Genomic DNA, 22,086 nt, shown 5'->3' on the forward strand with positions numbered 1-22,086 from the left:
TGCACAGTAAGCAGAAGCTTCATGAAAACTTTTTCTAAATTCTTCAATTTAGAGACTATACTGAATAAGGAAGAAAAAGCCTTTGTCCTTTTTTTTACTTTTAAGTTTCCTTGTCTTCTGATGCATTTCAGCCATGAACTTGAAATCGGCTTCACAACTAATCTTATGCTGCTGGAAAGACTACTACTAGATGTAGTTTTAGAGCAAATGTTTTCATACTCTTTCCTGAACTTTTTCAAAGTTGGTGAGGATGTTGCAGCTCTCCATCTCTGTTTCTCAGAGATCATTTAGTCAGCTTTTTCTCACTCTGGAGCAACAAACAATAGGTATTTGGAAGGCCTTCTGACTTATATTAGAGTGTATTGTTGGAGGTCACCCCTATAAAGTACTTGCTGGTGGTGCAGGTACCAAGATCATATTGAATTTTCTTGTTACTTTATCTTACACTGAATTTTTGAAAGTATTTTCATTTTCAAACTGAACATAAAGTAATATAGGACAACATTGCATAAAATTGTATTTCCCATTCTGCCTCCAGTGAAAGCCTGTCATCTGACTTCACCTCTGTGCATCTGCTCAGAATAATACATTTAGAAACTAAGAATGTTTTGCTTTTTTGGTCTCGTAAGCAAAAGACTTGGATTTGCTTTCAAGAATATGATTTTCAAATTTGTGTTTCATCTGGAGGAAGAGCTGATTTGTCTGTATAAATCCCCTTCATCAAAACTAGCAGATGAATAAGGTGACACCTTGCCTTCCATAGAAAAATGCATAGTCCTTAAGCATATGTAATTTTTTTAAATTTTTTTTTTTTTTTTTTTTCTGGAGAACTATGAAAGGGTTTTACATCTTTAGGAAGCCAAACAGATTTCAAATTGAATGAGGGTGGAAAAGAGCAGGAGAGAAAGAGGAAGGATTTCCTTTCTGCGAGCCGCCAGCTTTCCCAAGTGCCTCATCCTCTCCCCTCTGTCATCCTGAGGCAATGTGCCTGCATTTGTGTGTAGATTTATAGTTTATCTTTATCTATGGCTTCATCTGTAGGTAGCTATTATAGCCGCCTTGCCTGGATATTGTTTGGGCCTGATAGATCTGTCTGTAGTTCATCAAAGGGGAGCTGAGTGGCTAAAAGCCATTGGGTCCAGCTGAGGATGAAATACGAGCCATCAGCCTTGGTAATGGCTGTAAAATTTCATAATTACACGGCCTTTATTACATTGCATAATGATCCTGAAGCAGTATGGAACAATTAATTAAGATTTTCAACCGTGGCTCTTTCAGAAATTAAAAGGTGCTAGTGGCTGAGAAATGGGGAAGTGTCTTGTCCTAAAAGCATTAGGGATGCTTAAGAAGTACTTCCTGGGTGCTTTTTTAAAAAAAAGAAAAAGAAAAAGAAGTAAAGAATAAAGATACAGAAAAGAAGATCAACTAGTTAGGCAGCTAATGTCACAGTAATGTTTTTGTATTTCACTCCTAATTCTTCATTTCAAACTTGATTCTAAAGCTCCCACAGCAGTAACTGCTGTAAAGCTGTTCCTCTTCTGTTCTCTAAAAATTTTCATGCCTTTTTTTCCTATGCTCTGTTCCAGGCATTTGTCACACTAATAGCAGCATATCAGAGTGTAGTGACCAAGAATTTCCTTGTAATGAATTTTTCTGTGTCTGAGGCCATGGATATTCTCTGAAGATCACTAGAGTTTGATAAACATTCCCAACAGGCATTTTTTGTAACTGTTTTTGTAAACTTCTTCCACCCTTTTCTCCTTTGTAAATGCACTGGGTCAGGTATAAGATAATATGATGTATTTTCCCTTATACCGATCTCTGAGCTGATCAGAAATAGTTTCTTAAGTTGCCACAAAAATATTGTGCAGGTTTCTGCTGCACGTAGTGCTAGAAGTATTTGCATGTAAGCAATGGCCGCAGGAAGCAGGCGGGCACAGAGCATGCCCCTCCTGTGACCAGCTCCTGGTTATCGTTCCAAAGGCAGCTGGCAAGCTGTGATCCAAATGTGAGGTGTGCAGTCCTCACTGTACTAGATGTGGTGAAACTGATGGAAAAAAAGCCCCACCATTGCCCATGCACTATCCACGGTTTCTGGTCTGGCAGGAAGGAGTCTCCTTTTCGCTGACTGCCATTAGTTGTCCTTTTCTTCCCCTCAAACTCTTCTGGTTCATACGAACTCTTTGTCTAACTCTTAGACAGAATGAGTGTTGAGTTTTAGTGTTTTTAAATTGACCGGTTATCATGTAAGGTCCTATCAGTCTAAATATTTTATGAGAAGCTAAGGTTTCCCCTGGGCACCTCTAATAATGAACTTTCGGCCGGAAATTTAGAAAGGATTATGTGTTTCAAGGAGGAGCTGGCTGCTCGAAGTAAATTCTCTTGTTGAGTCATTTATTCCCTTAATAGGAATTTTCTGATCTGCTGTCATTCTTGTTCACACACTGGGTGTCACTGCCTCTAAAACACTTGTCATTCTTTAATGGAAACAAAATAGTCATTGCAGTCAGAGCCGCAATGTCATTCCACTACCCCTTGCTGCGTCGGCAATAGTGAAAATGACAGAGCGGCTCTCAGTAGGGGTAATTAAAATGTAAATATTGATATTTTATTATTTGAAATTACTTTCCAGTGCGGCATTTAATATCTCTCCATCTGTGCGGCTCTGTTTAGCGGTCACTTTAGTGCAGCTCTGGGATGCCAAGCAGCGGCTTGATCCCCGTTATGTCAAAATGCTTGTTGCTGCTTAATTTTGATATCTAATTAAGTGGAAAAGTACAGTCCACACTGTAATCCATGGCATCTTAACCAGCTGCTTGGGTATATTTAGAATTAATCTCCACTATGGAATCATCCTAATGTATGCAATTAAGTGTCTGCCGATGGCTAATTAGGTGTATTAGAATCAGGCAGCTTCCTTTTTTTTTCTTTTTCTCCTTCTCCCTCTTTTTTTTTTTTTTTTTTTTTTTATGTGTGCTTGTGTGTGGACTCCTATAGATTTAAGTTACACCCTCCAGAGATTATCTTAATGATACATATTTCACATTCACATGGGAGAATGAATACATGTTCATCTGTGACTTGTACCCAAAAGGAGGGAGAACAGAAACATCACTGGGATTTTTTTGACATCTGCAGCAGATCAAGAAAATCAAGTAACCAATAGAAATGTTTTTAAAAATTTGGAAGGAGGAAGTTGTTCTGAAGTGCAAAAAGATACATCTACCAGAAATCTTCCTACCTGAGGTTTTTGCTTTGGCTCCAGGGATTTTGTGCAGTTCGGCACATGGAGGGTTAACACAGAGATGTTGGTTGGGTGGTAGGCAGGGATGTTTTTGTGCTGATACATTCAGTGTGTGGTTTGTGTTATTAAGGTGATTCAGGAGCTCCTGGGAGCCTGGCTCTGCGTGAGGGAGGCAGCAGGGATTGCTGCCCACCCAGCCAGTGAACAGCGAGAAGTCTGTCCTTTCTGTGGGAAAGAAAAGATAAGGGATAATCAAACAAACTTGGCTTTGAAGCCTTGCATGTACTCAAAAACATGCGTCCACAAAAGATTGAAGGAGTTTTTGTGTGAAACCACTATTTATGTTGAGAATATGGTTGGTCTTTTTTTATGTAGACTCACTGAAAAAAGCCCATCGGGATCATAAGTGTAATCTTGGTCTGTTTTATCCTATGCAAATGCATGAGCACGCAAGTGGTTCCTTGGAATGTACCAGGTATCCTAAAAAGCAAATTTCCTTTTAAGAATTGAAAGAGTTAACTTTAAATAAGCAGACCAAAGCATGTATGTAGTGCGTTAGAAAGATCACCCTCTGGAATCTGCAAGTTGATAGTGCTGTCCTTAGGGAGATCTCCAGCTTCTTTGGGCTAGACCAGGCTGCTACGCTGAATTTAGAACTTCTTAATGGTCCATATTTTAGAATTTAAAAAGTCACTACAGAGAAGTAAAGCATAAGGATTTCCATGTGCCAAGTGTCCAACATACAGGAGAAAAAAAGAACAGTTTATGATTAATCAGGTATTTTCCTCTATTCTCAGAGCATCTGTTGACTATACAAACAGAAGTGTTTGGCTTGTTTCCTTTTTAATATAACATTGGTATGAATTTGGAGTAATACTATTTAAAATTGTGGAAGTGAAAGCTCCAATGGTAAAACTAGCCCAAAGGAAAAATCAGATATTAATCTGTTTAAATCTGTTGCCTTATATTTTCCTTTATCTAAGTGAGTTCTGGAATTATAAGGTATGAAATGAAAATTAATGGAAATAGAGTGCACAATATTTCAAACCATCTGTTTCCAGAAATGCCATTAGGAAGTATCCCATACGTGGAGGTCTCACCAAATCTGTCCTGAAGCAAGGTTTCTCTCCACATTTTTTCATCATTAATGTTCCTCTGCAGAGTATTAGCAACTGAAAGTGCTTCTGTGAAGCCAGAGACAGTCTTAATTAGTGACATTTTGCAGCTCGTGACTGTTGCTAAAGAAGAAACTCATGAGATCTTGTGCTGTAACTAGAAATAAGAAATGTTAAAGTAGCTGCCTACAAATATTTGTCTGGTCAGAGAAAGGTACTCCTGCTACAAATCTATTGGAAGTACAGGGAGTTACATCTCACTGTGTGCATTCTACTCGTATAGAAGTGACAAGCTGGAATTGTTCCTACCTAGTGTTACCACATAAGGTTTTACAGGTGAAAAGAAAAATAATTCTAACTGATATTTAAATTACATTAACACCTTTTCCTATAGCTGGAGAGAAAGGTTGCACTAAGCAAGCAGCATCTTCGCTGCTGTAAATGTCTAATTTGCTGCTTTTAAATTGCTGTGAACTTCACTTACTTACTGTTGCTGAATGAATCCAGTGTTGCAAATACTTCTGACAAGTGAATATTTGCTTAGTGAGAATCCATTGTTCTTAATGGATTGAGAGAGCTATATGCTGTGAATGAACTGTTATTGCTGCGCCATCTCTCCTCTGTTGTTCCAGGGAGACGAAAGCAGTGTCACAATAAAAAGCCCTGGGCTTATGCTCTGTGGGGCATTTCCCTTTACACTGATAGGGAAGGAACTTTGTTCAAGGCCAGAAGGACACACTGTCTGAAAACAACACTAGGAAAATGGGGTGGTTTCGCTTGTCCTCCATGCAGAAAGTTGTTGAATGAGATGAGTTCCTAACCATAACTTGTGGCAGGAACAGTAAGAAGCTTGGAAGCTGTAGCCAACAAATGATGCAAGTGGAACCATAGGCTGTACTTAATGTTTGAGTTTGTGCTTTGGTATCTATCTGTGACTTCCAAGTTTGGGATTTTGTTTCGTGATCTGACACCTTTCACATGAAAATTCCCTCTTGTGCTTACTTTTCATGAGGCAATTGCATATTGCCTCATGCAATTATTAGCCCTTTGGCTAGGGGCTCCATGAACAAATGGGTATGAAAAAAAGAAGGAAAAATAATAAAAAAAACAAACGATATAACAGGTCCACCCCGAAATAATGAGTTGTTTCTATTTTAGTTCCAGCTTTTACCAAGAACCAAACTTCATCCATTATCTGTGAAATTTGTTGAGTGATTTGTCAGAGCTCTCCCTTCAGTTTTTCTAACAACTGAAATATATGCAAGTCGTTACATATTTTTATAATACCGAGTATTCTGAAATGCAGTGAAATCAGTCTTCTGTTGAACGTATATAATAAAAAGGTACTCTTAATTGAGAGCTATGCGCTCTAAGACACTCTAAAGAGTGGAGTATCCTGGCCTTGAAAGGCAGTGGGATTCCTTCAGATTTACTCCTATGCTGTCAAGAAAAAAGCATTTGGCCTGCTGCTTATTGTTTGAATGTGAGGCCACACACCCTGTCTGTAAAGTGTTCTGTGCTTTAAAAAAGAGTTTCCAATATCCATTCGTTCTCTTGGCAGTGGTGACTTGACATCATTTTTGAAGTAAGGAAATCGCACTGGAAACATCAGCACCGTTAAAACGTTTAGAAGGAAGTTAATCTATCAAAATTAAGTGTAAATAATTTGAAAATCCAACTCTGATATTTCAACTGTGGAAATATATTGAATCTGCAACACACTAGTGAACATGTCATTTTCAAGCACAGCTTTAATTATAGAAAATGTAAATGAAGATACTTGAAGTATAAACCAGGGCAAGCCAGAGGAATATTCTGCTCTTAAAAGTAACAAAGACAAAACCAACTGGTGAAGTAAATGGGAGGTGATTATCAGAAAGCTCAAGCAGCTCCCAGGTTTGCCAGCAATTTCATTTCTGGTCTGATCAAATATTATGATTTCTGAGCACATAACAGCGAGGAAGCAAAGTTCATTCCCTGCAAAGTGAAACCGCCAGGACTCGAGCCAGAGCAGCCCAGTACAGGCATCGCATCAAATGCTCAGGGCTGCAGACGATGGCAGGGCTGAGTCCAGCCGCAGAAATAAGTAGCTCTCGCAGCGCTGCGTGTGAGCTGCTCATCTTGCTGTGGCACTTGACCATCTGCAGCTGCTTCGCTGCAGCCCCCAGTGAGTTCATGTCCATGAAGTCCATCTTAATGAAGTAGAGGAAAGGGTCTTCAGGAATATAAAAGATTTCCCTGCTTAGCATGGAGCTGAGAGCAATGCGAAAAGAGAGCAAGCGGTGCAAGGTAGCAGCAAAGCCCTGTGGCTCCTGCAGCTCCACTCAACAGCACCACGTTGCACTGCTCCTTGCCGTGTTGTTCGCCCAATAAATGTTTGAGGGCCCTTCTACCTCTTTATTTCTGCTTCCTTGGAGCTCTGGGCTTGCTGGTATGTGAAAGGAGAAACGTAAGCATATGTTCAGTTGCTCAATCAACCTTTTCTCGATGCACACTCAGTGATCTCAGCGAGTCATTACGGCATAATTACAGTTTGAGCGTGATATGCTGTTTGTAGAAAAGTATCTATTTTTAGCTGAAGGAATGCTACAGTCCCTGAAAAGGAAGAGAAAGAAAGAAAAAAAAAAGGGAGAAAATCCGTAACCAGCAAATCAATGCTATTGTTAACTGATATTATGAGACACCCTGTAGATTTACAATGCTTGCATGCAGCCACATAAATCCGTGCTGAAAAGAATGCCTACCAGGGGTTAAATTCATGTGCCTGCATTGCAGCCTATTTCTGTCAACACTCAGCTCAGGAAATAAACATTTATGCTTTCTGAAATGAAAGTGTATTTTTGAAGACTAGCCGTCAGATATTTTTTGCCCTTCACACTTTCAAATGCTTAGCCTTTTTTGTAAGTTGACTGCAAAGTGCATCAGTTTGCTAGGCAAAAAGGAAAAAAAAAAAACCCTTGACAAGTGCCCATGGCATCATTGTCATGCACAGGAGTTTCTGGTAGGAGATGGCAGGAGGGTTGGCACAAAACATGCTTCCTTCAAGCTTATTACCTCGGGGGTACCTGACTCCTGAGAAGCCTTTCAATCCTTCCAGATGACGTTATTCCCGGCTGTCATCTGCTTTCTCTGGAGCGCTGCTGCAGCCCAGCACTGCCGAGCTGCGGTCAGGGCACGGGGCCTTCCCACCAGCACAGCCTGCTGGGCGCAACATGGCGGCAGGGAGGGAGGCGGGAGTTGTCCCCATGTGCTGCGTGAGGAGGGCACTGAGGTGTGCAGCGTTGTTTTTTAAACAGCCGCTGTGCAGGTCTGCACCTAAAACTCCTTCCTAGCAAGGCTCCTAAGGGTAAGGAGGCAGAGCAGGCCGGACAAAGTTCCAGACCCTGCCATGGGCAGTAGCGCGGGGCTGTGCTGGAAAGGCCGGTGCAGTAGGCCGGGAGTGCATTCGTGCGTGAGCTGAAAACTTCAGATAGTCACAGTGCAGAATAGGAAATGTCTGCTTGTTATGGAATAGAATTTGTTTTAGGAGACCCCTATAATGAGAGCTTGAGAATCAAAGCTAAGTTTGTCATGGAATGCACACAGCCTTCACAAAACATTTCAGAATAAATCCCTGTATATAAATACAGACATATACCTCTGTCATCTGTTCTGCTAACTGTGACTTGCTGAGCACCTATTAAACAGGCACTGGTGGGATGCAGGACAACTGCTGGATACTGTCACGTATTCCAAAAAATCAGGTAGATTACAATGTTGTACAGTTTTATATTCCCACGAGGGGCGCCTTTAAAAGTTAAAACATGCTTTCACTGAGCAGGCTTTCAAGGAGAAGTTGCTTCAATCAGGGAGAAAATAATCATGTTTGTTTGATTTATTATTGGAGTGTAGAACAGTGTGGTTTATATCTAAGAGTTTTCCTCGTAAAAAAGTCGGTTGATTTTTCGTGTGTCACATAAAAACAATTAGTATATTTACTGTAGCAGAGAGCAGATTTTTCAAGAGTGCAGAACAATAAATTACATACAAATCCTATTTTCCCCCCTCACAGGACATATTTAATTTCCTTTTGCAGTGACACGATAAATGTTATTGAAACATAGCAGTATTTATTAAAAAAAAAAAAATTAAAAAAGTACTAAAATAGACAGGTAAACAAAAGGAGATGGTTGGGAGTGTTCCAGGAAAAAAAAGAAAAAAAAATAGAGTAGAAAGAAATTGCAAGTTAAACTTTTTTTTAATCAAATCTGATTTTATTGCTTCTTGCTTAATTAAACTCCTCGGAAGACTGTGAAACATTGTTATACCTGAAAAATTGTTAATTTGTAAATCACAGGGACAAAAGGGCTCCACTGCAACTTTAAAGTTTCTATGCACGTAAATGTCAATAGAGTGCCTTCTCCATCATCAGCACTAAATTCACATTGATGCCTCTTTTCTTCTCTGTATTGATCCTTCCATGAGAACGTAGATTTGTATCTGTTAATTAATGCGTCCTGAAACAGCGTTTGTATTAATCAGGCAGATAAGAAAAATTGGATGCCTGCACCCTCATGACAACCGTAAAAGTGCTGGCCCTGATAAAATCGTGGATGGACCTCAATAAAAAAGTTCCTCCTTCCACTCAATAAACTAATCATCCTGCTTTTAATTATTCGGCAGAAAGATGTGTGGAGATTGGAGAATGTGTAAATCTATTTACTAACAGCAGTGTCTGGGAGGGAGAATAGGGCTGTCACAGGACGGTGCTGCAGGCTATGGTCTCTGTCCATCTGCTGCTGCAGAAAAACTGGTTCTTGAAAGACAGGAAGGAACAGAAGCGTTGAAGCTAATTGAAATCACGAATTCTTCCCTATAACCTCTCAAACGATTATTTCTTCTCCATTTCTCTCTTATTTATTTTAATCACAGATGTGTTATTTTCCATTGTCACCTCCTCGAGGGTTTTCTGGCAGTGCTGGCTCGGGCTTTGTTGGTTTTATTTTGAAGGCAGAGAGCTACAGTTCTATCATGAGACTCAAAAGACAGTATGAGAAAATGAAAACAAATAAGGGGGAGGAAAAAGAGAGAGCAAGCATGCAGCCAGTTTTATATTTCATTTTTTTATGGATGCCTGGTGGTTTGGATGTGGGGTTGTCTTTTTTTATTGTATTACTTTTGTTGTTTAGTGCCTATAGAGAAAATCTTGTTTGGAGTAGGTGCCTTGCAGATTTGCTAGTTTATGAACTATTCCTGCTTGACTATAACTCTTGACTTTCAAAACAGAAAAATGCATTTAAGAGTAATCTGATGGCAAAAAGAATGTTCTTGCAGCAGGAACCCTGTCAGAGAACATGTAAGCAGCTCCATAAACAACTAAATGAAAGCCTCAGACATGCCTTAAGACCCTTTAAGAAAGGCTTGACTAATCCCCTTTGATGATTTTATTAAGTACTCGTGGTTGCTGGTGCCAACTGGCAAAATGCTGCAGCTCACCAACAGGCCAGGAAATCACATCGTCTCCCCTCTTGTTCCATAGCTCCTAATGTGATTGGGATATTAGCAGTTTGATATCAGAAATTAACAGGTACTGTAAACAAGAGGCTGAAAAGGTAAAGCAGTAAAGATGTTTGCCCCCCATGATCCTATTAGGAAAGACAGCAGGGGAAAAAAGAAAAAAAGAAAAAAAGAAAAAAGCAAAAGTTAAATTCATTAAGAGGCATTTATTAAATTTTTCTTGTCCTCAGAAAGGTGACAGTGTGACTGCTGTTCAGTTGGCACCGTAGTGTGGCATTCTGTTCCTTCAAAAAGTGCAGCAGAGGCAGGAGCTGTTGCAGAAGGAATTAGCATCTTTTCTGAGGAGTGAGTTGCTTCTCTTTCCCCTGAGGTTAAAGTTCAAAGAGAAATTTCCTCTTTGTGCTTATCACTCTAATTCTATTAAAACACCAAATCTTCCCTTTCTGTTTTTTTTCCCCTCCTAAATTATCCTTCTTGGACTGTGGTGTAGATGAACAGGGGCAGGAAATCCCAATTCCACAGCGCTGGGATTTTAGAACTGAGCGTGAGTATTTCAGGGCAAAGAAGACGTGGTACAAATCCTACACTGTCCTTGTAATGCTCCCCAAATTAACACAGTTCCTACAGAAAGATTCTACAAAAACCTACTTGTTTACAACTCTGTGTGGTGATTAGAAAATATTAGGTATTGTGTTGCTTCATTTTACTGTAATAAAGTGAGGAAGACAGACACAAAATCAGAAGGGAGAATAATAAATGTATGTTTTATGACAATGCATATAAAAATAAGTAGAAGAGAAGATTTATGCCAAATCCAAACCTGCTTAATAGTTTTTCTTGTGTTTTGTTGTGTTTTTTTTTTTCCTATTCAGGATTCTCTACTTTGTCTCTAGCTGACCAGATGAGCCTTCTGCAGAGTGCTTGGATGGAGATTTTGATTCTCGGTGTTGTATACCGGTCACTTTCTTTTGAGGATGAGCTTGTTTATGCTGAAGACTATATTATGGATGAAGACCAGTCCAAATTGGCAGGCCTTCTTGACCTTAACAATGCCATACTGCAACTGGTAAAGAAATACAAGAGCATGAAGCTGGAGAAAGAAGAGTTTGTCACCCTCAAAGCTATAGCACTTGCTAATTCAGGTTGGCAGAGTGGCACAATGGTTGCTACATTTTTAATATGTCACTTTTCTTTTCTCCATAGTACTTTCTGCATGCTTGTTTTAAATACAGGTTTAGAACGAGAAGTTGGTAATCAGCCCTTAGTCTAACAGGTAACAATCAAAGCAGTTCAAACTAAGAGGAGCTTTCTGGTCCTGAGTAATCGGGGAATACGTTCCTAAGGGAGTGGAGAGTAATGCACTGTGATTTGGAGAGTATTTTACAGGCGAAGATCCTTACAAATGAATATGGATGCTCTTCTCCTAAATCCATTCCATAATCCAGATGAGTCTAATCATCGTAGTTAAAATGAACAGAAAGGATACAGGAGGATATGCTACATCCGTTCTCTTTAAATGCAGCTACTGATTTATAAGATAGAGTGAATTCAGGGTTTGGGAGGGGGGAGGAGATTCTTTATTAATCTGGCGGGGACCCCATTTTACCTTTTGGATCCTCTGCATTTGTGGTAACGCTTCTCCAAAGATTACTGTTACCTGTGCAGAAAGAGTTAAAAATCTCCGAAAGATTTTTTTTTCCTGCATTTGAATTTAAAAGTGCTGAAGCAGTGAATACTGCCAGATAAGTAAAAATCGTTTTTGCTTTGTTGTTTTTCCTTTTGTGTCTCCTTAATGCTTTATTGTGGTCTTAAGTCTCTTTTAGCATTTGCATAAAGTTCACGATAGATCCCTCTTTAATGACGTGCCGATCATTAGATACCTGTGTGTCAATAACATGCTCTGATGCTATGTTCCATTGACAGTCACACCGTGCCCCTCCATCTGCTTTTGTTTTGACCCTATCTTTGAACTTTATCTTGGTTGCTGGCCAGTAGTTTTCCCTTTAATTACAAGAAGGAAACTGTCAATAAAATCTGTTAAATGGGATGCAATGAGTGGCTTGAATGGGCGGACGGCTATTTGTTCAAATTCTGCAGCATTCAAGGTATTGACAGTTTGTTTTCTGGGGCCATATGTGACGATCAATCTCAGGCTGGGCTCAGCCGCGCTGAAAAATGAAAAACCAGATTGCTTTTGCTTACTTGTGGATGACGACTTGTGATTTGGCGCGGTCCTAGTGAGATGAGACCTTCTGCCCAAATTGCCCCCCTGAGAGCCAGGACGCGTGACTGTTTTTAGAAATAATTTTTTAATTGATTTTGTAATTAACAGTTCATCTACAATATTGATGCATGAATCCTCAGATTGATAGGAGGGAAATTGTTTTCAACAATGAAGTTGTACTTTCCTATTTGTCTTTGTAATGTGATTTAGCACTCTGCATTTTTAATTGGAAATATAATTCAAAAACATGCAAAGCCAAAATGCTTATTAGTTTCTTTGTATTCTCCACCCCACTAACTCTGTCCCTGGTTTTAGAATATTATTTTATTTTCGGAAGAGAAACAAATCTGAAATGTCCCTCTAACCTCCAAGCTATTTTGTAATTGAGGATTTATTTAAAATTTTTGACCACTGTAATCGTACACTTGAGAACAGTTTGCAGCTACGGGAAGTTAGCCCTAGATTGTTCATACTAATGGAGTAAAGCAATAAAGTTATCTGGAATTAGGAGTCCAAATTGGGGGCTTATTTTTGTTTTTCTAATTTTTAAATTGGTCTACTTGATACAGAAGTATTTCTGCATCTTACTTGATAAAGAGGGAAGGAGCTAGAATATAGGTATCCAGTGTTAAATACTACTCACAGCCTTTTTTTTTTTCCTTTTTTTCCTCCAGAGGCATGCAGTGTTTAAGAAATAATAAAATACATTGCTGCCAAAAAAAGTTTATTCATGCATTGTGCATGGAGTGTGTTAAAATAATCCATAGCTTCATTAACTTCCCTGGGAATTACAACCAGGATAATGTCAGAGAGAAATACCATTTCGTATACTAGAATTCAGGGCACATTGAAGGGAAAACATTTCCTTCCCTCATCTGCAATGGATTAAAATTGCCATTTTAAAATGAAACTATTGCATGGAGGAGTTACAAAGCAAACCAGGCGTTTGACTTCCCTCTCAACAGAGCGGTCTGATGGCTGGCATTAAATAGCGCAGGTCCAGGTTGTACATGTGGCAGATATCAAACTTGCATCAACTATAGCTGCACTGGCCTGCAGAGTATCAAGCCCCCAGTGTTTTAATTACAAATACTGCTAAAATTAAAGTAGGAAAGCAAAACTGAAGTTTTGCCTGGTTTTGATAAAACCAGGAATAGCTTATTTGTACATAACTGAGGAGTTGGTTAATGGAATTGCAGCCATACCTGAAAAAAGGAAGTAAAATGCCATTATAAAATCAATCAGTTAGCAATTCATGTTTCAAAGTATTTTGCTGCTGCATCGACTTTCTTCAAGAACTACAGCTATTTATTTTTCTGGTTTAAAATAGAGCAAAATTTCTATAGCTGTAGAGAACGTGGATGAAGTAGAATAAGAAATCGCAGGCATTTCAGCCACATCCATGCTGTCTGCTAGGATCCCAGGTTAACTCTGCCGTAAATAGTAGACAAAGGTGGTTTTATGGCTCTGCATCTGTGTTGGTGATTTATGACACAGTGTTGTGCTGTTTTCATTGCTGGTATAGAGAAACAGAAAAAGAAATTGTAGATTGTCTTAATATTGATTGTGTTTTATATAAATAGGTACCACAAGCTTTGCTTTGGCCAGCATATCTGTTACCCTGACCATGAGAACACCCCAAGTGCTGCCTGTTCTGTTGGCCTGTGGAATCTCTTCCTGTGGTGTTTAAACTCAGAGAGGTCCCCCAAACCACAGAGCCCTCCTCATTCCCAGCCTTTCCCTTCTTTCTTTCCCTGTCCTCCTTGCACAGGAGCAGGTTAGCCCCTCGGCTGCCCAAACGCCGTGATCTGGCACTGCCAAGCACTTTGTTTACCCACGCAGAAAATCAGCTTTGAATGGTTTCCAAAACATGCATGTACCAATTACTTCCCTGTGTGTAAGGGAAGGTGAACTATTTACAAAATACATTCAGGTGAACACAAGTGCACGCATGCACGCTCTGGCATGTAAAAGGTGACCTCCTCATCTTTTTGTGTTAGAAAATACTTCCATGTATTGATTAGGAAATACTAAACAGGGAGTTGCAGGTGAGCAGATTTTTGAAATTGCCTCGTCAGTGAGGACAAAATTGTGCCTTCAGGCCAAAATGTTGCAGAAGAGCTCAGGAGTCAGAACTCAGGGCAGATTTTTAAGAGAAGCTCAATTCCCATCTAAGACCTAAAAATAAGTAACTAACATGTCAAAATACATTAGCACATTATAAAATGTTATCTGTGTGTATCTGCCTAACAGAGTGCTGGCATCTTGAAAAATCTGACCCAAATGTGGATGCTAGGCACTTTAGAAGTATAACCCTATGCACTGTTGAAAATTTAATCTTAAGCATTAATACTGGCTGTCTCGCCTGTGCCACCAGAAGGAGAAAAGGGCCTCCACTTGCCATTGCAATTTCAGGTCTCTCTTATTAACTGTCTCTTAAAAAAAAAAAATGTAGACAACCCTTTCAGTGCCAAAAGAGCAAGAACCAAGAAGCATCTTGTGCATGGTAACAGCACGAAGTGCAGAGCAACGCTGATGCCAAGTTGCACAGTGATCTGTCTTGGTAGAAGATGTAGTTCTTACCTACAGCTCATTTCACTTTCCAGTCAACAAAACACTGTGCTCAGAGCTAGGCTATTGGAATTAAATAATACTATTATACTAAAAATTAATTGCTAGAGCCTCATAAATCAGTTATTCCATAGAATTTCATTGTTATTTCCAGTGTAGAGTGTGGCTTATTGTATGTCACAAAAGACTATATTTATTTTCTAACAATGCCTTTTTTTTTAATTTTATTTAGCCATTTTTGTGTATCTGTCAGTGTTAGATTTCATGATTAACGCATACCTATGATGAATAGACATGCATAAAAACATATGTACATGAGCATTTCATTGGTGTATTACAAATGTTTATTTCACCAACTAGAAATAGCAACTCCTTCATATAATTAACTCCTTCATCTAATTTCATATAAAGAGCAAAAAAAAAAAACAACGATTGAGAAAAGGAAATTGTCAGGACAATCAGAGTTTTCCTGCTGCATGAACACAGCTTTTTCCTCATGGCCCATTTTCATTTAATCACATAGATGGCACCTGCAATGCTTAGAGGAAGTAAACAACCATTCCCAACTGAGATGTATTTTGGGTCAGTTGTTGTTCACCAGCTGCCACAGCAGATAGGTGCTGGTAGTCACCCTCTCTTGTCACAGCCGTGTACCAATGGCTCTCAGTGATAACATGGCAATTTATTGCTGTCTTGTAGTGAAAAAAAGGATTTTGATGCAGTCATTCAACATTCTCTCTTAGTTGGTGTCTTATCCCACAACTCTATCATTCAAATACCCCTTTCCAGAGTTTTAGTAGCCTCATTGAGTACTGAGTATTCAAACCAGTTGTTGGTGTGCAACTTGTTCTACATTGCAGAAATATTAATTTATTTAGTGCCCTCAGTACCTATCCTAATGGAAAGTTAACCATTTCAGGAATGAAAAAAAAGGTTCATTTACTGTGTTTGAACTTCAGCCTATGCTTTCAGTTCACCATTGATCCAGTCAGCCCCTGAAATAAGCAGGCATGTTCTGTGAAGTCATTTCTTCTCTCACTCATGCTTAGTTTCCTGCCATGTTTTAGAAACTTCTGTGAAGCTTCAGATTCCATGCTCTCCTTAAAAGCCAACCATACCTGGGCTATTCAGGCAAAGATGCTGTTCACAAAACAAAGCATACGAGCCTGTTTCACTTATTTGGTTTCTACTGCCTATAATCTATATGAACAAGGGATTCATAGTTTATACCTCTTTAATTTCCAATATATATTTCAACTGAAATGTCTGTTTACAGTGGAATAATCAAGGTATCAGATGATTCCCACCATACCCTTTTGCAAGAGAAAATACTGTGTTTGTTTGCTTGTCTCTTAGCCTCAGCATGCAGCTCCCAGCAGATAGTTCTGTTCAGGAAAGACAGATAGACAGATGATAGGCAAGTTCAGTTCCAGGCTAGAAAAGGCTGGGAATTCTTGTTGGGTGAGGTTTGATTTGCTCGTATCACTCTGTTGTCTTTCTCCTAAAAAGGATAAGCATTTGACAGAAATGCAAGTTTTCCTGTATAAATATCTCACGTTTCAGCAGGACGTGACGGAGCTCTGTAATTCTGAAAGCAGCTCCCCAGTGTGAATCCTGTGGCAGTTTTTGTGGTTTTTTGTTTGTTTGTTTTGCTTTTTGTTTTTGTTTTGTTTTGTTTTTTATTGTCAGTCATCCAAAAATATTATTTTTTTTTTATTTCAGACATAACCCAGATTAGGATTCTGTTCTTAGGTGAAGTCAAAACCGTAGTGTACCATTCTCACTCTTCATCTTATCCACTTCTTCCAGGAACCTGCAGCTCCCTGACCTGATTTACCAGTTCTTAGTTTATGAGCCACCCCTCTGCAGCACAGTGATTGCTGTCTCTCAAGTGCCTTGCCCTGCTCGTTGCTTTTTGCCCCTCTGATGTGCTCTATCAGCATCTTAATGTATTTGTTCACTGCTGCACACTCCCTGCTGCTTGATTCACTATAATAATTTCTTGCTTGATGCTACCAGAGTTTTCTGATGTGAAGAAATACTTCATTTCAGACCCCTGGGTTTCCTCTGCTTTCTCCTCAGTGACGCTATATACACAGTGCAAACCACTACCAGCCACTCCTTCCTGAGCAGCACCTTGTATCAGCTTATCTTGTGCCCGATGAGCAATTCTAGTGTCACCAGTCAGAGACACTTCTTTTTCAGAGCATTTAAGATCAAATCCTGCTTGCTTTCAAATGACAGTACTTTCAGACTGCCCTGTTTAATTTCATTCTTTATAGGCATTGATTTTTAGGTGTCTTAGATCTACCTATAGGTTTCCTTTGGATATTAGAATGTAACTGGAAATTATCCAGACTGTCCATGGTGCCAATTAAAAAAAAAAAAAAAAGTATAATTTCTGGGTGTTTTCTTGGTATAGGAAGAACATTCAAAATCTTTGTACCTAGCTTAAAATCCAATTTCACATTGTCTTTGTAATTATTTCTTTACTTCTGAATTGTCACACTGAGTCTGTGTTTCCCTAAATTACTGTGGTGCTTGTTGACATTGCCCTCTTTTACTGGTGTGGATTGGGCTTATCAGCAGTAAGCTAACCTGCTCTGAATTCACTTCAGTGTCTGCCAGTCTGTAGTTACTGCAAAGATTTCTCTTTTATTTTTCCTCTTCTTTTCCCCTTGGCTAGTTCAGCATTTTCAACCATTTTCTTTATTTTCAAAGGCTTACGCCTGAGGGATTAAGATCTACATTCGTTTAATATCGGGAATAAAGTGGAAGTTCGAAACTGCAAGGCTAAAACTTGAAGAAGGATCTTTGTAGAGATTAATATTTTCCTGAGCAGTCTGCGAGCTGAATCATGGTCTAATTAAATAGCCCAGATTTAGTGAGTTTGCACTTAAACATTAGCATCCCCTAGAATGTGCAAAGCTGAAATGAGTTTGAATTTTTTCTGTAAATGGGAAGTTAAATTATCATAGTAATTTCATTAAATCATTTTTTAATCTTTCGAGCCAAATCACAACTTTAAGAGAATAATTTGGAGCTGTAGTCAGTGTTTGTAAGTGCCTGTCTCCCCTCTGGCTTTCTTACTCCATTTCCTGTTCCACTCGCAGATCGCTCCCCAGTTTCATACAGAACCACCCCAATTTCCTACTAAGCTAAAAGCTGAACATCTCTAGTCATGTGCTCCAGAATGACCTGTCTCTCTGTACAGTATGGTGTAGAAAATTCTGCAAGAAGAGCCAGCTTTTGACCTGCCTAGAGTTTGTTACTGCCAAAATGCTTCTGTCTGGTTCTCCGACTCCATTGTGGGTTAGGGAGGAGGAGGAGGGGATGTGTCACTGCTGCATGAAGTGTGCGTGGTGCCTGGAAAATGACTTGGAGCAGCACTTGGAGTCGTGTCTGTGCTATGTTCCACAGCTGTGAATGTCTGAGGGCTTGGTAGAGTCAGGCAGTGGAGGCAATTTGTTTGAAGTTTGCATCCCAAATAAAGTGCGGTGGTTGGACATTGTGCGTGAGACATCGGTCACGTTTGTCTGTGTGTGTTAACATCTCTGTATTGGTTACATCCTGCTCGTATGGTGCAGAATTCAGAGATTTTCTCTTATTGACATAATTATTTAATAGGATCACCATATTAGAAATCTATCAAAAACGGATTTGATGGTATGGATTTGATGAATGGACTCACTAAACTTTTAACTTAGAACTAAATTTTGCTAGAGATACCATTTCCCTGGCACCATTTTTAGAGTGTCTTGGCCCTCTTTTTCCCTAGCATAGGGATATTTGAGTCTCTGCTTTTGGCACAGTGCACCTCGATGTGCAGTATTGCATCCCTGCAGCGCGTGTCTCCCTGCACGCTTCCTAGAGCGTGTATCCGCTAAGACTTAGAATTATTAAACATGTGAAATTCCCATAGGACTCCATTATGTGTAATTAACAGATAAACTGTCATCAGAATCAATAAAACGTGCTAAATGATCCAAACTTGTATATAATTAAGTGTCTGTTTTAGAGCAGGAGCTGTAACTTTTTTTTTTTTTTCCTATTCAATTTGCACATTTGTTTTGACAATAGAAGCTGGAACATTTTGGTTAACCTGTTACTTACTGGTTTGTATTTTAGTTTCATATGTTTCTGTGTAAAAACGCAAAGCATTTACTATGGGGCCTTATTACCTGGGGAAGTAGTTGTGTGTAAGCTTTCAGGAGATGAATCTTAGATGCACCTTCATGCTTAGAATGTAATTGAAGTATTTGAAGCATATGGAAAATTTGTTGCTGTTGTCATCAGCAGGGGTAAAAACATGAGGCAAATCAAAATACTTATCCAGCACATCACTTAATGCAGGAGATGGAAACAGTGATGGAAGTGGGTTCTTCCCTGTCTAACTTCCCAGCCATTATTCTGCCTAGTATGGGAGCTTCATTCCAAAAAAAACCATCCCGAAGCAAACCAAAAAAAACCCACAAGATACCAAGAAAGCCCCCTACTAAACAGATTTCCAAGGAGATGCTGTGGCAGTACAATGGATTCACTGTCCCAGTCCCGCCCCATGCTGCACTCACAGTGTCATGTACCCTGGGACGTGCACCCCTTCACAAGTCCCATTTTCATGTGATACTCTATTTGGTCTGTCAGTCTGCAGGCCATCCAAATTTTGGTGACTGATTCAGGTGTTTGGTGGCCCATTTCCCCTGCAGCTATTCTTCCCTCCTCGCATTCCTCCTCCTTGGAATACATTGCTTTTTCTTTGGCATTTATGATTACATAAAACTGGAGAGTTAGGGCTTCTCATGTGAAATCATCTCCGCATGGTCCAGTAACTGCATGTTCTCAGGGACATCTTCCCCTTTGTATTTATGCTGTTTAGGGTTTTACAGTTATTTCAGTTAGATCTTTTCTCTTTATTTCACACTTCCATTGCTTTAATCTTTCCAGGTCACATAGCAGCTCAGTTTAGTTCTCTGTGTGCCTTTTGCCCAGACGTCTCACTCAGTGCTTACACCACCAGAACACCTCACCTGGAAAGGGTCAGGGCCAGGCGCTTGCTCTAGGGGGGATTAAAAAAATGGCAAATCCCCAACAATAACAAGACAAAGCAACCTCTGGGTGGATGTCGAAAAGGAGCATAACTCAGTGCTGCCTCTCTATCTGATGGGCCTGAGGGAGATAAACTTTGCTAGGCCTATCAGGAAATCACATCAAACCCACTCTTCCCTTCCGTCAGTGAAGTACTCCTCACGCTGTCATTTTTATGTAGCTGTTGGCACCACTGATGGCCACAGCTTCCAGCCTCTCAGCCTTGTAGCCTGCTGCAGTTTCCCGCAGCCTTCCCATAGCATTCCCATAACTTTTCTCACAACTGTGCAAGGCACCGTGTGGAACAGTCAGGGTGGCCAGGAGGATGAGGAGAAGGATTGCTTACCCAGGAGTTTAATTCATAGCTCGGCAGCAATTCTAGTTACTGTCCTAAGGGTTGATTCTCTCTCTCCTTTGTAAAAGAGGACGGCACCAGGGAAAGAGTCGTGCAGGCGTTGAGCTGCCTGACGTTCTGGCACGCCCTGCTGACACCTCCTGTCGCTCCTTTGTTTTGCAGACTCAATGCACATAGAGGACGTTGAGGCAGTGCAGAAACTTCAGGACGTCTTACACGAGGCTCTGCAGGATTACGAGGCCGGACAGCACATGGAAGACCCGCGTCGTGCCGGCAAGATGCTGATGACTCTCCCACTTCTGAGGCAAACCTCCACCAAGGCTGTGCAGCATTTCTACAACATCAAACTGGAAGGCAAAGTCCCCATGCACAAACTTTTTTTGGAAATGCTGGAGGCCAAGGTCTGACTAAAGCATCATGGGCTTTCCCATCATGCACGTTTTAAAAGAAAAAAAAAAAAAAGGGAAAATAAACAGGATAATAATGGCAAAGAAACTTAGTGTTTAATTAAGGAAAAAAAAAATGACTGCACTGATATTTAGCAGCAAGACTGTGAAGCAGCTTTCAACTTTTTCTTCTGTGTCTTTCTGATGCAGTTTTTCCTTTCCTTTTCCTTTTCTCTCTTTTCCTTTCTGTTCTTTCCTTTCCTTTTTCCTTTTCTCTTCTTCCTTTGCTGCTGAACTTTTTAAAAGAGGTCTCTAATTGAAGAGAGATGGAAGCCAGGCCTGCCAAAGGATGGAAATCCATAATATGGATGCCAGTGAACTTATTATGAACCATAATGTCCCCAATGACAAAGGAATCAAAGAGAGAACCACCGTACCTAGCAGTACAGTACAACACGATGAACTGACTGAATGCAGTATTAGATTTCATAGGAGCAGTCTCTAATTAGACGACTAAGCGACGATGCATCGGCTGCTTCTTATCATTGCATTTTCCATCTAGATCAGTTACAGCCATTTGATTCCTTAATTGTTTTTTCGAGTCTTCCAGATATTTCTTAGGTTAGCTACAATGTAACTTTTTCAGGGAATAGTTTAAGCTTTATTCATTCATGCAATACTAAAGAGAAAGAAATACTGCATTTTTGTGCTGGCTTGAACAATGATGAACAATAATGAAGGACAAATGAATCCTGAAGGAAGATTTTTTTAAATGTTTTGTTTCTTCTTACTAACGGAGATTTTTTTGTACCAGCTTTACCAGTTTTCAGCCATTTATTAATGTGGGAATTTATCTTACTAAAGCAATAGTTGAAGGGAAGGTGCATATTATCACGGATGCAATTTATGTTGTGTGCCAGTCTGGTCCAAAACATCCAGTTTCTTAACATGAGCTCCAGTTTATAACTAAATGTTCACTGACTCAAAGGATTAGATTACACCTACAGTATATCTGAGTAGTCTAGCATATAAATACGCCATGTCAAATACCAATCTATAAAGGTGTTAGGAGACAGCGACTGTACAGAGGTATAGTTGCTATGTGATTTCTAACTGCTTCAGTTGTCAATGAATGAGATACTGCCTGTTTGCAAAATTATAACCTTACACACAGAGAAACCCTCAGTAGCTTAGAGGCAATAAGGCAAACGCCAACGTCTGCAAAATTAAGAAATCAGAGTAGTAGCCTTCTGACCAAATTCAACGATTTAACACTTCTGTACCTTATTTATTAATTTAGATTTTATTTTGTAAATTGCAATTGTTAACAAGTAGCTAAACCAGTATACGTGCTTTTCAACCAGTATTGTCACAGCATGGAAGTCAGTCAGTTTCAAGACTGTTAAGAGGTGTAATCTAATGTATAAACCGATTAGATGCCCCCAGAAAACTACAGTCGCTGAATAACCAATAAACAGTAACCTCCATCAAACGCTATACCAATGTACCAGTGTTAGTAGCTGCTCCCTGTACTATGTGAACATCCTTATTCTATGTACACAGATGTAATTAAAATTGTAATCCTAACAAACAAAAGAAATGTAGTTCAG

At 39.7% G+C, this 22,086-nt stretch overlaps 1 protein-coding gene across 4 annotated transcripts in view; it reads left to right on the forward strand.

Moving 5' to 3' along the window:
* ESRRG (estrogen related receptor gamma) overlaps window positions 1-20,617 on the forward strand; it is a gene marked incomplete at its 5' end in the record, with an annotated part of 349,526 nt that extends 328,909 nt beyond the window's left edge. For all 4 annotated transcript variants that reach the window (XM_079550576.1, XM_079550577.1, XM_079550579.1 and 1 more), the window contains 2 exons: window positions 10,728-10,997; window positions 20,253-20,617. In XM_079550576.1, coding sequence (XP_079406702.1) covers window positions 10,728-10,997; window positions 20,253-20,497 — 515 coding nt within the window. In that variant the 3' untranslated portion in view covers window positions 20,498-20,617. The remainder of the gene's footprint in view (window positions 1-10,727; window positions 10,998-20,252) is intronic.
* Between the last annotated feature and the right edge of the window lie 1,469 nt (window positions 20,618-22,086).

Source organism: Tetrao urogallus, assembly GCF_951394365.1.
Source record: "Tetrao urogallus genome assembly, chromosome: 2".
Classification (NCBI taxonomy): domain Eukaryota; kingdom Metazoa; phylum Chordata; class Aves; order Galliformes; family Phasianidae; genus Tetrao; species Tetrao urogallus.